The sequence below is a fragment of the Xiphophorus hellerii genome, chromosome 19 (genome assembly GCF_003331165.1).
Source record: "Xiphophorus hellerii strain 12219 chromosome 19, Xiphophorus_hellerii-4.1, whole genome shotgun sequence".
NCBI lineage: Eukaryota > Metazoa > Chordata > Actinopteri > Cyprinodontiformes > Poeciliidae > Xiphophorus > Xiphophorus hellerii.
Window position 1 is genome coordinate 12,221,181 of NC_045690.1, and position 18,300 is coordinate 12,239,480.

Below are 18,300 nucleotides of genomic sequence, written 5' to 3' on the forward strand. Positions count from 1 at the left end.
CCCACGTTAAACTTCACAGCTAATGTTTATCCAGCAGATTTTATCTGCCATAAAGAAAATGCATTTTAAATAGAAAAGGTGATTTTGTTGCTTGTGATCGCACAAGTAAATGAGCCTTGTGTTCATACACCTTGAACAGTTTCACGTTGTGTCACACTACTGTATAGCTACAAAACTGTAATTTAGAGGGATTTTTATGTGACTGTCAAAAATAATGTGGTGCATACATGTGAAGTGGAAGGAAAATTTATGATTTTAAAATATTTTTAAAGTAAAAATCTGAAAAGACAAGAATAATCATGAAAAACACTTCCAAGAGTACGAATGAAAACACAACAGACTGTCATGAATTGGTGGTGTTGAGGTGGTGAGGCAGACGCAGATGACCCAGGCGAGATGATAGATAGTTGTTTTAATAATAAATAAATGTCAAAACAGTCCAGAAAACACAGGCAGCATGACTGAGCGGAAGCCAGGGCTCTACGCCAGTAGCAACTGGTTTACCAATGGACACACGAAGGACTGAGCGCACATTAGACAAGGACCTGACAAAGACACAGACACACAGGTGACACTAAATACACAGGAGGTAATCAGGGAATGAGAAACACCTGGGAGTAATCAAAGGGAGACAGGACAACACGGAGACACAGATACACAGGAAACTCAAAATAAACACAGAAAAAACACGGAACATGACACAGACAGGTTCAGGGAAGATTTTGGGGAGACAAGATTTGAAAATCTCAAGTAGCACTAATAATCCATCTGAAACTGGGCTTAAGCTTGCAAAGCAGAACATTGGCAAATTTTTCAGTCTCTAAATATACAAAATAGACAAAGACATGCCCTCTAGTCTGAAGTTTAAGCTTGTTTTACAAAGTGTTGACGCAAAGAGGTTTAATCTAAATGCATGCCAGTTTTCAGATTTCTTCATTACGTAGTGACCTGAGTAATCACCAACCAGCTGAGTAATATTTGCACATCATCTCTTCTGATGAAAAATGATATAGATAAGCAAGAACATTTAAAGTGAAAAGTGTTAGCTGGTCTATTTATAGTGGTGTGTATTCAGAAACCACTGGTCCAGTGCTCAGTTTTTCTTAATAAAAGAAGAATTTCAAAAGTATAACTTCTACTGTACATAAAATGCTTTTTCTATATTTTCATACTGTCGCCTATTTGAAATATTTTCCTATTTCCTTGCCAAACAATAATTAAACATTAGTAACCTCAAAAGAAGGAAATAGATGAGAGTTATGTTGCTAGGGAAAGTTTTTTTTTTTCATTTGTTTTATGGTGCTTCTTTGGCAGGGTACCCTTCTTAATAGAGCTTATGCGCTGAATGCACTCTGCAGTGAGGCACTTTAGATTTATTACTCATTTTATACCAGTCTTTCATAATTGCTTTTATACTCTCAAATCAAATGATCTGTCATATCTAACTTTATCATGATCTCAGCTGTAGCCATTCTTTGTTTGATTCTTTCTTACTTTCTGATCTCTGTCTAGAGAAGATTGTAAGTCACATCTAGGTCTGATGCTCCCTCTGCATGGAATGAGTTGCAACGCCGTTTCAGTCTTCAGATATTGATCTCAATAAAGGAATTCAGATCAGCTTTGCGTGACCAGAGGAAGACACAAAACTGTATGCTGTTAAGGACATAAATACATAAATAACATCTACAAAATAAAATCAGTGGCAAGACATTTTTTAATCAACTTTTTTCAATCTAAAACTTATGAAACTAAAACAAAGACTGCAGGTGTGTAGCAGTGTGCGTGTGCGGGTGGGTGTGCGGGGGGTGGTGAACTTTTGGTTAATAAAAGCCTGTTCTTCATTCAGGAAGTTACTCACACTGCATACAGTAGCCAGAAATTTTAGTCAAGTAGGAGTAGCTACAGTATATAGTAACATTGCTCAGGTAAAAGTAAAAACAACATCATAGTAGAAACACTCCTAAAAGTACATTTTAAGAAAATACTCACGTAAACATAGCTGAGTAAATGTAACTCTGGTCCAGGGTGATATGCAGTATTGTGTTTTTCCACACCACATAATGTTTTACAAGGAAGCCAGCAGGATCAGGTTTGCTCTCAGCAGAGCACATTCTGTTCATATTTACGGTGTCCCCTGCATGACCTGTGCTGAACTGTTAACAGGGATTCTTATGGCTTTTCTTCAACAATGACTTTCTTCATGCTTCTCTTCCATAAAGGTCCAGTTTGTGGAGAGCATGACTAACTTTGATTTTCCTTCAACACCCTGTGTTTGTTGTTGATTTATCACAAATTTAAAAATATATTGAAGTGGGTTTGAGGTGAGAAAATCTCAAAGAAAGGAACAAGTGGTATGAGTACTTTTGTTAGGAATGGTACATTTCTTCATAAATAATTAGATGAAAATGTATCCTTGAGAAACTTGGGAGGAAAGCTCCTGGATATAAAACACCTTCTTGTCGTCTTGTGTGAATAATTTGATTGGTGATCATCTTCTGCTTTTGATTCTTAAGATTGTCTTCTCTCATGGTAATAAGACCAGCTCCCCCTGTGGTTCCATAAAACCAGAGTGACCTTGTTACCACGGTGCCATGTGTCACAGCAGGGGAACCCAAAGGGGAGAGGATGGGGTTAACAGATCATCTCCCTGCGCGCCTGGTACCTGTGCCCTGCCCGTCCTGTTCCCACCACAGGCCCGGTACCGCAGAGGCCGGTGTGGGGAAAGGAGCAGCTCTCGGCTCTGGAGAGCATGACTCCAATTAAGCTCCAGAAACCCGGCTCATGCTCCACTGACTCTGCAGCGTGGTTGCCCTACACAGGAAGACACACAGTCAGCCCAAGGAAATGAGCTCTGTCACTACAGTAAAGATGGTCCCTGTGAGTTACAATTTGTTTCCAAATACTTTTGCATGTGTAAAAAAAAGTGTTGTTTTTATCAGGGATAAAAATTATGCTAAAACCAAGAAGGAAGGGGAACAACAATCCTACTTGTTTCTTGATTTGAGAAGTTAAAAAGAAGTGGTAGAGTTAATCACACGGTAATAGATGAGAGTGATAGAAGGCCGTCATTTTCCCCTGTGATTAAAAATGTATGTTGCCACACGCAGCCTTTGGTGTGGAACTCTCCTGGAAAAAGAGCTGGTTAATATTCAGGCCATGTCTGGCTAATGTCTTAAAGTGATAAATAGGAGGGGGTTGCTGCCGTTTGATTGTTCTTCACAGGCAGTCTGGGAGCAGCAGCACAGGGGGATTTAAGGTGGAGGAATCCTCTCAAAGCTCCTCATTCATTCGCTCTCAGACGCCCCATCATTAATTGGACCTGTCGACATGACTCCTCTGTACCCTGGGCCACTGGCTGCTGCCATGGTGGATGAGCTTTTTAAGACAGTTCAAAAGAGTCCTTGCCTCATGAAAGGCATTCAAATTACATGAAATTGCATTCATGTCAGGCCTTGAAGGCGTAGTCATACAGTACAATGGCATAATGTCTTCTTTCGTGCCTTGCATGTCTGTGCAACTGTAGTCTTTCTCCTGAGAGCAAATCAAAATAAAATGTTGGTTTTGTTTAGTGTGTAAATATATAGAGAGCTAGTTTTCAGTTGGCTTTATGAGAAATATAACATTGTACAAAAGCGGAGTGTCAAGACAAAGGATTGTTTTTAACATTTTTACTGTGCCTTTCAAAACTAACTTTATCCACATTATCATCACAAATGTCAATGTATGTTACTGGGAAGGGAAATTAGGTTTTCAAACTTTTACACCAACAAAAATCTGAAAAGTGTCATAGTGTCATCATCTTTTCTGCTAACTCAATCAAATCATATGGAGTTTCTGTACACACCAACTTTAAGGTTTCCAAGCATGTTAAGATTATTGTACAAAAATTTGTGTCTTTTGCATTAATTGTTTGTGTGTGTGATTTTACACTTCTGTCATGTTTGAAATAAATAAATAAATAATAATAATAATAACAATAATAATAATAATAATTATTATTATTATAACGTGTTGCCACAGATTCTCTATTGGATTTATCAGGACCATTCTAACATGTGAACATGTTGTAATCTTTACCAAGTATCTTAAGGTCCAGTCTAAGAGGGCCAGTATCCCACAACAATTAGACTATCCCAAGGTTCCTGACACCAAAATAAAATGGTTGAATTACAAGATCTACAAAAACTGAGACAAAAATATTTTGCTGTGGTGTGTTAAAGCATAGATACATCAAAAAATTGCAGGAAACTGGCTCTCATGGACTGGACCTGCAGACACCTTATCTAAATCATCCAGTTGTATTTGTAGCTGTATGTCAAGGATCATTGTCGAGCTTTAATAGGTTTTCTTCCAGTGATGTCCTGTATTTATCTCCATCCATTTTCCCATCAAAATGGGGGGGGGGGATACATGCGCACAGCATGATGCTGCCACTGCCAAGTTTTGGGATGGGGAGTGGTTTGTTCAGACATGCAGTGCCATGTCATTTTCACATTTATACTCAACTTTAAGAATAAGTGGATAAGTTCCAAACAATGCATTGAAGTTTGTGGATGTAAAATGACAAAATGTGGAAAAGTTCAACAAGTACTATTGATTTTACAAGATGCAACACAGGATATAATAACTTTTTGATCTTATATATATTGCACCACTCATGAAAATTGCTCAATAGAACTCAATAATTAAAAAGGTTTCGGCAGAAAAGTTTACAATTCGAACAGACACATTGGTACACGTAGCTGAAGTGGAAAAAATAAATAATTTTGGTCCCAAAACTCCCTTCTATATAAAGAGTAAAAGAGTAGCTGAACCGCAGCATGGTGTCAGTTATCCGTGGCACACTTTCCACTTTAACACTTATCTTCCTGAAAGTAGCTATGCAGGACAAGGTGAGTCCAGCCTTCAAAACTTTCTGATTTCTACTGATGTGGAGTTAGAAGGTTACCCCAGATGGGGTCCAGATTTGGTTCACCATGCCAACCGTGTGATACTTAAGTATTTATAACCATTAGGAGCTGTATATATATATATATATATATATATATATATATATATATATATATATATATATATACTGTATATATGTCATAGAGTACAGTGGCTTTTTTTTAGCCTGGCCACTGGCCTACATCACTTCTGTCCTTGTCTGAGTGTATTTTTTTTCCTTTCAGGATTGATGACCCCCTACATCACAGAGAAGGGTTAAATTCTCTACAAAGCTTAAATACTTTGTGTTTGTTTCTAAAAACACTTCACATGCAACTCTTAAACTAAAGCCCCTTAGGCCTACTCTCCCTAAATCTTGCATTGTCATTTATTCCTAAAATTACGTGCACTCTCACTTTTTCTTACCGTCTATTTTACAATCTTATTCAATCACATGCATTCACTATCTTCGTAGTAGTTTTCTCGCGGTCCTCCACCTTTTCCTGTCATGTAAGTGGTTTCTGTTATGGCAGCGGGAAGGCTACCCGCAGCGGGAGAGATCCTAATTAACAGGCTATTCATTTGTGTGGAGTGGAGGGCTCCTGCTTTCTGAGCACTTGTTTTATGGTGGCGCTAGGGAGCTCTGTCCAGGGATTTGGAGGGGGATAATTGCCTTTGCCGCAGGCTGCAGTAATCTGGTCGGCTAATTCATTATTTTAATAAGTTAGCTTCTCCTCGGGGGTGTGCTAGCTGCGCTACGCCTCAAACCTTGGTGGTGCACCTCGTTATTGTGGCGCTCTTCTATACCGGCGCCCGCACGGGGTTAATAACTGTTATTAGCCTCTCTCCTCAGCCTGCAATTTCTCGTTTAACTAGGGCGATTCAGACGAAACCTTTGCAGGCGTCTCATAATCAACCTCTATGGAACCAGGGGTAATCCCTACGAAGGGGTCTGTACACTGGGAGAGGGGTAATGGATGCAATCGGCTGAGTGCCTTTGCCTTCACTTCTTTCATTAGGGGTCCTGATGTTGTTTTTGTTGATGCTGCTGTTGTTTTTACTCAGTTTAATCAAAATCATTTGAGAGAAGAAATATTTGCTTTGAGCAAGGGAAATGGATCAGATTTATACAAACAAATAAGATGATCATTAGCTTTGCATAGCTAATGACTTCACTTAGGCCATAATCTTCCATCTCTCTAATGGGGGATGCATTCAGGAGAGATGTTTAATGGCTTTAGAGTATTCAGACATTTTGTGCTTTGGCTGATTAAAAACCTCTTATTTCAATAAGAAGGTAAAAACGAAACTGCTTCATGAAGTATTTCTAAAAGAAATTCAATATTGGAGATTGTAATGGCTAAGTGTACCTGCTGTTAAAATCCAATCAGTACCGCAAAAAGTGGTTAAGGGATTTTGAATGTATATATTGAATACATTAATTTTTCTTTGTGTTGAAAAGAGATATCCTTAATCACTTTTGAGGAGAAAAAAAAATGGTCTAGACAAAGAAATCCTGTTTTGTAGCCTGAGATTGCTTTGCATCCACCAATGGAAACTGAATGAAGAAGACAAAATGCATCCAAAAGGCCAAATAGGTGGATGTCAGTAAATCAGAATATCAAAAGTTCATTTATATCAAAAACTGAAATTCAACTCAACTTATTTGTCTATGATGATGCAGCTCTTTGAAAGCAGCTTTTAGTACATTCTTTGTGTACATATTGAATATTTTAGTGCCAAATGCTATACACAAGTTACATTATTTGAATTGAATTATTTACATTTACTGTATTTTAAAATATTTAAATTTGTTAAACTGTCCATAAACTGAAAAAATATGTATCTGAATAAAATATTGCTAACAGCAGCAAAAACAAAATAAACTAATTTAAACAACTATGATTACATTAGAGACATCACTGTTTGCACAAAAGAAACTATTTTTGCCCAATTATTTTACCTTGTCAGACCCCACTTGTCCTCTTGTGTTCTTCCACACATATCTTTTGTCATTCGTTAGTTGAAAACATTTTTTTTCTACAGTGGGTAAATAAGACAAGAATATTTACAAGTGCTGTTGAAAATAATTAAATGAAAATGTTGAAGGTTTAGCCGCTATAACTGTGCTTAGTCATAAGAGTGAAAAAAAACAAAAACATTTCCACTATTATGCTTTTCATCAACCGAACAACAAGCTATTAAATCACCTGAAGTATTGTGCAATGTTTGTCCAAGAATTTGATGGTCTGGAAATAACCCAACGTGATTATTTAGCAATTTTATCTGCATCTAAAAGTTAAACTTCTTGGCCACCGCCCCCTCTGCACACAGGTGTGCCGGTTCGGCTCCATAAAGTACGCATGTGATAATAAATGGCCTGGTTCACTATTAACTATTATCCACTTGTGTGTCCTTCCTGGCTGACCACATGTGGAGCTAGAGCTTGAGCTGAGCATTGGCCTTTGGGGCAGCCTGCGGCTGCTCCAGGGCCATGGGTTTTCAAAGCCTACATTGCCATCTGCTACATCAGTGTCCCAGTGCTCCTTCCTCAGGCTGACTTCAGCTGGTACAAGGGAAGCTTGTGAGCATCCCACATCCAGGTGTTACCACAGCATCATGCATGTGGACATCTATAGCTATGTAATGAGCTATAGATGTCTCATAATATAATGTGAAAGCTGACACACAACTGATAAATGCACTTTTAGATAAAAATAATTGTGCAGGGAAGGAGAAGTGATTTTTGTGTTCCAGTTATGGATGCATCTCATTTGAGACTCTTCTGTGAAAGGCAGTATTGATCAATGACATCAGCTGATGTTTATTTAAAAACTGCTGGAGTGGCATCGCTTGGGCCAGCATTCCTGCCCACCTTAAAGCCACTCAACCTAGCATGACTGGCTTCTAATGAGCGGTCCCTCCTCTCATCGCCCAATCTTGAGTCCCTCCCTCCCACATTCATCAATTCTCATTAGCGAAAATCATCATGTGGAATACCAACTTTTGGCCAATATTCATCACTGTCAGCCCTCATCCATAGCAGTGCAATGACAGAGGAGTGCCCGAGTAGCACTGACTTGGCTGTTTTATTCCCTAATCTCACCCTCTGAGCTTGCAGAGCAACTTTCAGCGGCGCACGTTCCCTGACAGCAATTACTTTATGCAAAAAGAGTGGATGAGTTCAGTGGATGGCCTGAGTGTGAATAAGCTTCTGCTGAACTCTGACTGCAGGGATTCCAGGAGGAACAGCTTTCTTTTCCTGGACTATACTTTTACTTTTATTCTCATTCTGCGTGGTAATCCCTTAAGAAGAAAAAAACAGCGTTACATTTCAGGCATCTTCAGTTTACAGCAAACACTTTTAGACAAAGAAAGCGTTAGAAATCATTTCACACAGGGTCGTCACAGTCTAGAATTTTTGTCCATTGTGAGTTATAAGGTGATGGAAAGTCTAAGCTCAACATTTGCACGCTCTTCCAGAACAACTGTATGCTAAACACATTAAGTAACTTGCAGGATCCCAACAGATTTTGAGAAGTTCTGGAGAACACCAACTTATGATTTTTGTATGATGGCTAAAAGACTTCAAGTCATAATCTAACAGGTATGCACTGATTGTTCTGGTCCATCACTTAAAATCTTACAAAACTTTGTTTGTGGGTGTAGTGACAACTTTGAAAAAGTGCAAGCACCAGCAGTACGAATGCCTCTGTAATACTTTTAAAAGTAAACAGCTTGCTTGTTTCATCCCAAGGATTGTTGGGTAGTGATGTGCTGTCTTCTCGAGGTTTTCCCTATTTCCCAAAAAAGCTCTTTTAGGAAATAGGAAATAGCTCTTCTTCTCACACTGTACAGTTTGGAAGCCCAGCTACGTCATGATCAGAGTGCTTTCACCAGCAATGTGTTCCCCCTCCTGTAAAAATAGATTCTGTGTGTCACTCTCATAAAGGCACCAGGATCAATCGGTTCATTCCCATTTTAGCGTCTCTACCACTTTGCCCATCTACTCCCGAGAATAGGACAGCTTGCAAAACCCACCCGCCATGTCAGCTAATCATAGCTCTATAGTCCTCCGTGCCCCGTCGTTGGCCCACACCGACTGCTTGCCCAGCACAGCTAGAGATTCGTTCCAGAGGTCAGTGGGTTGGTCTGCTTGTCTCAGTCCAAGCCCCCCTCCTGCCAGGTGGATCAGAGCAAGGCGGCTGAGAAAATCAGATCCCAGTGCCACAACGGGGATGGAGATGGGGTGCTACCTTTGGAAGACCTTCATACCAAGTTGCAACATAACACATCACTATAGTAACTCAGACCTTGTACTGATAATTTTTTATGTTTGCAATATAATATATGTCTAACAGTTATTGTCACTTAGTGGAGAAAGTCTACTTTTAAATACTGCGAAGTAGGTTTGTAAGAATAACAAATTTTGCTGGATGATAAATTGTCCCAGAAGTTGCTGCGATAACTTGTAATATTGTTATTTTTGAGACCATTTTCAAGTAACATAATGGAAAAATCAAACATCCATGGATGGATAGATGGCTGTATGGATGGATGGTTGGATATTCAGACTCTATTGGAAACGTCGGAGGGCAGCCTGTGATGGTACGCTGGCCTAAGGCGATGTCTCTCTGGTTGAGACATTGGTCACTTCCCTCAGGGCTTCCAGTGACAGCATAAATAAACAACATTCCTCCTCTAGGGCAGCATTTAAGGATGCTTTCCCTGAATTTAAAGTGTTAACAGAAAAGAGCTTTAAATTATGTCATAATCTGAACCATAAAAGCACCAACGAGTGCCCTTTTAGTACACTCATTAGTGCAAAAGCAGCTGAAAATAGACCAAACGCCATATTGGACTTGACAATTATGATTTGGGTAAGTGCACAAATGCTTCCTCTTTTGTCTATGGGTAGAAACAAAACCGCCAACAATGTTTTGCAGGCTGATAGTACAAAGATTAATTATCTATGCAGATGTGTCTTTTGGAATAATTTTTATTCTAAGACCACAGTTTGCTTCGGTATTTTGCATGACATGTCTGCAGTTCATTCAGGCTGTGACACGGAAATACAAAACACAGCAAAGTTGCTCTGATTTATGATTTTTGTTTGACATTGACATTGTTGGAAATGTTGGCATTCGAAATCTGAGAATAAGGAAGGAGTCCATGTTCATGACAGGTAAAAAGTAAAAAACATTCCAGGTGGAAGTGAAAATATTTTAAGCTTGCCCGCTCCATGACAGGATGAGTGGATGTCGACAATGGATGGATGAATGGATGGATAGTTTGTATATGAATCTAAGTTGCAAACTTGATGAAAAAGAAAAGATTTTAAAGAAAAACAAGGCTTGAAATGAAATTTTGGCTATGTTAACAAATGAAACATAAATCTGCTATTTAAAGGTCTTTGATTCTTATTAAAACTGTATTAAAATATATTAAATGGCAATAAGATAACATGCTCATCATTGTTAACCATGACATCTTTTACAAATTTCACTCAGAAGCTGGATTGCAAAACTAACCACTGTATGTTTACTATAACAACATTTTTGCATGCAATTACACAATAAGGGTGTGCACTTAGGTGAGAGAAACACACCACAGCAGCAGAATAAATCAACGACAAACCTTACCTAGGTCCTTCATCTCTAGAAATAAAGAGGACCTGAACTTTTTTCTGGCCTTGATAGATGGATAGTGGAGTATCCCTGAGGGAGCGGTGATTAAACAGGAAGTATGGAGAGTCACTGAGCAGAAGACCAGGAGCTGGCTGACCCCTGTTTCTCAGCTGCTGACTGATCTGCTGCTATAGAGACCTGAGGAGAGGAGGGAAAGAATGAAAGGAAGCCATAGATTATCAATAAAGTCAATATGGCATTGGGTTACATGTGCCCTCTGACCGAAGCAGTGCTACTCACTCTAATATTCTTATTGTGATATTGACATACAGAAATTTATAAGAATTACCAGAAAGTCTATACATTATATAGTGATGTGATTTGGTGGTAATTTTTATTACGTGCACTTTATGCTCAATTTCTCTCACTGCAAACACTTCATAAATTCAGTAACCAACATATCAAACATATGTGCCATTTACTTCTCACATTAGTATGCAAATTATTTTAAGTATCTTTCATGCAGTTTATTAGAGCTTTACCTCTTTATTCCTGATTTAAATTCCAGTCATCAACAATGAGAACCCTGTTTCAACATATACCATATCATACACAGCAAAGCCTCTGAGCTGAAATCTGCCCCAGACCTGCTGCTTTAATTCTGCTCCGGCATTCAGTGTTTAATTTTTAGCCCCGGCTGCCCACTGGGATTTTAACCCTTTCTGCTGTCTCATTTTAATCGGATGCTTTTTTGTTAAATGTTTAACTTAAATTGGGAGCCTCATAAATATTCCAAATCACTCGTCGTGTGTTTGATGAGGAAATGAGCTTCGTACCCGCCGTGATTCCCCAGGCGAGCGGGGAAGGATGGGGGGGAAGGGTTGAAAAAAAAAATAATAAAAGAAGCTACGACTTAACTCTTGGAACTAGTTCTGCACGGCGCTCTGACAGCTTACATTAATTGTTTTAACAATGTGAGGGCCGCCTTTGTGTCGAGATAATGATGATATCTCTTTTCTGTGGCGCTACATGCGACTGAGGTAATCAGAAAGGTCTCTGCTGTCATCAATGCCTTAAAGCACCTTTCATGGCCTGAAGGGACAACAGCTTGAGCTGCATACGAATCTCACCACTCCATAATAGACCTGCACTATACCATGATGATCCCAGGTCATGTTGTAATTCAGTCTGATATCTATTGAAGTGAATGAGATGGAGACATATTTTGATCATTTCTCAGGAGTCACTTTAACAGCTCTGTGTTTGTGTATATATTGTGAAGGCCTCAGCAAAGGTCGAGTAGCTCTGATCTTTAAGGCAGTCAGACATCTCCTGCCTGTTTCAGAGTCTCTTTTCCTGACTGTCTTTCCTTCCCGTGGCTCGGTGGTCATTAATCTTCCACACAGGTGCTGAGGACTCCTGACCCTCTGCTCCACTTCCTCCATTAGCAGCATGACAGCTCCACGGCGAGGTTCATATACCCGACTGTATTTCCATCCCTTTTCTCCCGCTACTTAAACTGATTTGGGAACTTAAAACCCAATGTGTCCCCTTTCCTCCTCTAAAGTTCAGAAATACTTGCTTCAGTCTGGCTTTTTCAACATTCCTACAAACTTTTTACATTTTGTCACGTAATAACCACAAACTGCATTGTATTTTTATGGAATCTTAAGTTATAGACTAACACAATGAAGTCTAAAGAAGAGGATGCATATTTTCTACAGTTTAAAATCTGAGGAGTATAACATGCTTTTGTATTCAGGTCTCAGCTCACTACTGCTTCAACCCAACTTTCTAGGCACCTACAGTATTTCATTAAGTCTTTTTTACAATAAAATAGAATAAACTCTTTCTTCTTTTCTTTCTTTTTTCCCAGAGTTGCAAATCTGAACCTTCAAGTTTGCAACATCTCAACTTTTGCAGCTTGAGTTTCAGAGCAGATGAAATAGCTGGACTGACTCTCCACCATCAATTTAACTGTGGAAATTTACACATTTTCCTATTATACACAGAAGCAACACAGCATCTCTGTACATTTTTCTCACAGGCCTGCCATACGCATGGGCCCAAGGCAAAAGAGAAGAGAAATGTCAGTCACGAGGATGGCGAAAGGTTACAGGGAAGCCAAGAGCTCAGTGCTGTTAATTTGATCCCTGGGGTTCAAGGAGAGGGTCAGCAAACTGTGGAGATATTTCCAAAATACCAAATCCTGGAGCTGCATGTAGTCACCTATAAAGGAAAAACTGAACAACAGTCAGTGGGAAATTTTTTCTTTAGTAATTTTGAACAAGTATTTATTGAGTACAAACACCCCATTTCTGTCCTTTTACTTACTTTAATAATTTTGTCCACATAAATAAGTCACAATTAATAACGACTCTAAATAATGATTAATATGTTAAACTTGAAAAATGTAAAATAGCTTCAGCCTTCAGATAGATTTACCTGAAAGGATAGTTTCTGTACATCCTCAGTTTCTTGCGAATCTACAAAATCTTAGAAAAATAATCTATTTTTATTATCCGCCGAAAATAATGCATTTTTCCTAATTGTTCTGCCAACTTTTTGTGATAACTATTTAGTTTGCCTCTTATGCATTACCATATTTCACTAATTTCTGTGTGACTTTCCTGAAAAGTTTTTTTTTTTCAATCTTTCTTATCTTTGAGGTACTCAGTCCTTTTTTTCATATTGTTTTTTTATTCGTATCACACCTAGTTTCAAATCCAAAGTGAGGAATCACTGAGGACATCCGACAAACTGAACCAGAACTTTGTCTGCAGTCTGACATAACAGCTGTGGTCTGATGGTCTCAGACTATTTTACGACTTTAAGATTTGGACAACTTGCAGTGGCTGATGGAACCATGAATTCTGCTCTTTCAAAAAAAAAAAGGAGAATATCCAACCAGTCACAGCTTGATGCAGTTCGCATCATTTTGTGCTGCAGGACACTGATCAAAAGCTCACCAGCAAATCCACTACAAAGACATGAGTGGCCTAGTCAAATCAAGACTACAGAAATCTAATAAGTCCTGTGACCTGATTTTAAACAAGTCATTCATGACTTGACATTGCCAAAAAGGATGAAAAAGACTCCCTGTTATCGTACACACATAATAGTTGTTGTGAGCAACATGCATGGCCCAACCAGTCTTTCAGTTAAGAAGACAATTAATTGTCCTGGATATCTTACTTTCCTTAATAAATAATCTCTGCATTTCCTCATTATTGTTACTGATTTAAATTTTTAATGTTGAGCTTCCACATGTGAGGATATTAATAAAAACCCTGCTTTGTTTTAAGAAAAGGATATTACCAGGCAGTAGAAACATTTCAAGGGAGTAAAACTTATTGAACATCAGAAAAGTTCAGGTCCTCTTTAGAGACGCCTCTCCTTAAATGCTGAAGTAAAACTGAGGGACTCAACACTGATTTGATTAAAAAAAAGAGTCAGAAGTTGTAATTTTTCTCACTGTCAGAAAAGTGGGCCAGGTTTTTCTTTACTCTTTTGTTTTAAATTCATAATCTCATATGTTGTTATAAAACACAGCACTGACTGACTTTATTTTAAAAAATGAAGGGAAATAATCAGTCACTTTTACTTTGCAGGGTTATAAATACTTTGTTGCGTCCTTTTGCGTGTGTATGTGGTGTGAGCCCATCCAGACGGCGTGTCTGACTTTCAACATGTCTCTCCTCCTCATCTCGCTGAGGTCACCTCGTTGGTATCGCAAGCACAGCAGTCACATTGTGCTTCAATGCAGACAGATTGCTTATAATAACCGTTGGAGACCTTTCATTTTTCCCTGTCAGCGTTTCGCAGGATAATTTTGGCACCCTTTTAAGGATTCTGCTCCCATCCTAATAAAAGGATAAAAATAAACAAGCCATAGTTGTTGGGAGTACTATATTGGGATAGCATAATCCTATTTAACAAGTCGGAGTAAATCGGACCCCTGCCATGATGTGAGATGTGGCCATTTTCACCATTTCTAAAACAAGGAATGACTCAGAGCCAGGCTTTTAGAGCTCCAAGGCTGGCTAAAGGGATGAAACGTCACTTCTGAAATTTCATTACCAAAGACCTGCGCAAAAAACTGCCAAGTCAATTCATGCTCCATACATTTATTTTTAGTTTTTTATTGACCATTAAAGCAACAGATTGCATTATTGGTGTGTTTTAATTTACTTTATAGCTATCTAAAAATATGTTTCAAGATCTGCAGAAGGAAAGTGTATTGATTCCTCTAGAGAGCTGGAGATGTGCTGGAATTTTACTGTCAGTCAAGTCGATACCTTCTGTCATACAGCACTCTGAAAAAGTATTTGAGCTCTCACAGGTTTCTTTTGTTTTTGCCTTTTGTCAAACCTAAATGTTTTATATCAACAGACAAATTCAAACAATAAACAAGGACAACCTGACATGTACACTTTTGAAATGATGAATCCAGTGAGATTTGAGGCCTCTCACTGCCTGAACATGTGTGCTATTTAGGAATTTGGTTAATGGAACCTAATACTTTTTAACCTGTCATGGACTGACATTCCTCCACATTGATCCAAGAGAGTTAAAGCCAGTATCACAAAAGCTTGCAGTTTGCATGTTAGGTTTAGGGGTAAATTACTGTCCAAATAAGACCAGATTGATTTAGATTTAGCTTGTTTCCCTTAACAAATAAAATCATTTCAAAGTTATTTTTTTATTTACTCTGGACATCTTTGTCTGGTACTAACATTAGTCTAAGGATTTGAAACATCTAAGTGTGACAACAAAGCATCAGAATAAATCTGATAGACGAGGAAATACTTGCACTGTAGTCGATGTATTGCATCTTGACGACCAACCTTGCACACCTGCTCTGCCTGCTCCCTGAACCTCTCATTTGTTCTGTTCTCTTTGATTTTTCATTAAAAGGAGAATGAAAATGTGTGTTTTTTTTCCTGTATGAAAACCAGATACTCTGAAACATTAAGCAGAGTCAAGAGATTAGGTAAATTAATCAAGTGATGAAAGTTTGAGAAGAGAGTGGTACAAAAAGGTGATGTATGGAAACAGAATACAAAGCATTGTGGGGCGAGATAGAGAGGAGCTGGGTGAATTAATCACCAAAGGCTGAAGGACAGAGGTTGAAGGAGTAAACTAATGTAGGCTCTGCCATGAGTAAGATGGACATTTAAAAAACATTGGCATAGATCAATACACACAAGGCTATCACTGTGGATAAGATCTATCCATTACTGTCTTCAGAGTGGAAAGCATTTCATTCTGCTTTCCGATTAAAACAACTCGCTGCTCAATCAAATATATCTGTACCCTTTTAAAAAATGTTTTATGAAAATATCCAATAAAGCCTTCTTTATGGAGAGGAATTTTAAGTTTAATCCTCACAACATTACGATCTGCAAAAATGAAGTTCACTTAAGGCCATGGAGGAAGGAAAAAGCGAAAATATATGGCAACATTTGTGGAGCCCCTTTATTTATCCCTTTTTCTTATACTCCCTTTATGTATCTACTATTTCTAATTTACCACCGTCCAGGAAAAGTGACACAAGAAGCCATAAATTCTCTTCTAATTCCAAATAATTCCGATTACATGGACGAGTAGTTTTCAATCAGAAAGATAATCTGGATGATAGATGGTGGGATAATTGGCTGTCTCTGCCACGTAAATATTGTGTCGTTCTATTAATCTTACCGAATGAAGTGTCAAGCTGTCACTCATTCGTCAAACTGAATTAGGAAATATAACGAATAAATAAATGCACGCGGGTGGCAGAGGAAACCTGTGTTTGTGGGTGTGTGTGTGTATTTTTTATCCAGTGAGAGAGAAAGGCGGTTGAGAAGAGATGGAGACCAGCAGCAGCAGTGGTCCAGAGTAGAAGGAGGAGATGGGAATAAACCCGGGAGGGAGAGAAGTGGGCGGCCATTGTGTTTTATTCCAAGGGTCTGAACGGCAAAGATCTTGGAAGTAAGAAACCTTTTCCGCATCATCTGCAACTTTAAAGCCGATGATAGAATAATGGATTTTAAAACATATGGTGCTCTGAAAAAGTACTTGGCCCCTTTTATGTCACACTTAAATGTCACATGTTATCAACCAGATTCCAGTTTTGGATAAAGTTAACCTGAATACAAAGAAAAGCGGATTTTGTTCATTAAGGTAAAAAGCTCACCAAACCAAACTGGCTTGCTTGGAAAAATTTCTCCCTTTTTAACATCATGAATTAAGTTTTTTTTTCTTTTTTTTTAAAGTTTTGAGTCTTAAAAAGACAAATAGTCTTTAACATAATCATTGAGGAATTTTGGCTCACTCTCCTTTGGAGAAACGCTTTATTTTTGCCACTTTAGAAGGTTTGAGAATAAATATAGTATATGGATTGGACTTAAATACAGGCTTTAGCTAGGCCATTTCAAAACTACATTTTGCATTTTTTTGAGTCAGTCAGAAATAACCTTGCTATTGTGCTTTAAATCACTAAAGGCTCGAGGTGTTGTATTGATGGCTGCATATTCTCCTGCAGAATGTTCTGGTGGAGAGTAAAAATCATGATTCCATCAACTATGGAAAGTCATCCAGGTGCTAGAGAAGTCAAAAACCTTTACATAACCACCACCTTGTTTGACTGTCAGTATGATGATCTACTTAAAAAAAAACTGTGCCAGTTTTAGAACAGATGTAACATGACCCATGCCTTCCAAAAGGTTCAACTTTGATCTCATCATTTCGCAGAACATTTTCCCTAAAGTCTTGGGGATCATCAAGATTTTTATTCAGGTAGTTTTTCCTGTCTACTTTTCATTGTTGGATTTTTAGAGCCTGGTGTTAATTGAGGCTTTAGATGTTACTCTGGATAGTTTTTGACTTCCTGGTTGAATCATAAATGTGCCCTCCCAGTCTTTCCTGAGAAGGTTTATCATAGCTGTATGTTTTGTTACTGACTCTCACTAAACAGCTTTGTAACCCTTTCCAGACCAAGAGATGTCAATGACTGTTCTAATGCTTTTGAAATATTATTTTTTCAATCTTTCAGCCATCAAAGAGGTTCTGTTTGAATTATTACACTGACATGTAATAATCAGGTCCACAGTTTTTTTAAAACAATTTTGTTTAATCACAGTTAATTCATGATTTAACAAGGGGGCCAATTAGTTTTTCCCAGCGGCCCAGGTTCATTCATTATTTTTCCTTTAATGAATGAAACCATCTCTTGAAAACAGCATTTATCCAGGTTATCCTTATCCTTTATTAAAATGTGTTTGATGAACTGAAACATTTCAGTGTGACAAAATAACACAGAAACAGAACCAACCTGTAAGGGGGCAAACACTTATTCAACAACACAGATAAAAGTTTCCATAACCATTCGACTGGATTGTTTTCTTGCATGAATGAACTATATTAGTCATGTTTTGGATCTGTATATGTTTCCACTGAGTCAATATCCATAGAAAAAGTGTAAGGTCATATTATACATATGTAATTTCACAGAAAACAGTTTTAATATCTTGTAAAGTTCAACTTTTGAAGATAGAAGGATTGTGACTGACAATGGTGATAATTACTATAATTTTAAAACTATTATGTGTATTTGATAAAAACACTTAAGCAAAAAAAAAAAAACTAGACACATTAAAATTAGAAACAGTTTTTTATTTATATGTGTTTATTAGGCATGGCCAGTTAATTTTATAAAGATATATTTTTTAACTAGTTTTTAAACAATGTTTTGGCTAAGTAT

General features: G+C 38.0%; 1 protein-coding gene across 2 annotated transcripts in view; it reads right to left on the reverse strand.

Moving 5' to 3' along the window:
* Nucleotides 1–10,023: 10,023 nt before the first annotated feature.
* LOC116708956 (G patch domain-containing protein 2-like) overlaps nucleotides 10,024–18,300 on the reverse strand; it is a 49,891-nt gene continuing 41,614 nt past the window's right edge. For both annotated transcript variants that reach the window (XM_032547139.1, XM_032547137.1), the window contains one exon: nucleotides 10,024–10,754. In XM_032547139.1, the coding sequence (XP_032403030.1) occupies nucleotides 10,745–10,754 (10 nt within the window). In that variant the 3' untranslated portion in view covers nucleotides 10,024–10,744. The remainder of the gene's footprint in view (nucleotides 10,755–18,300) is intronic.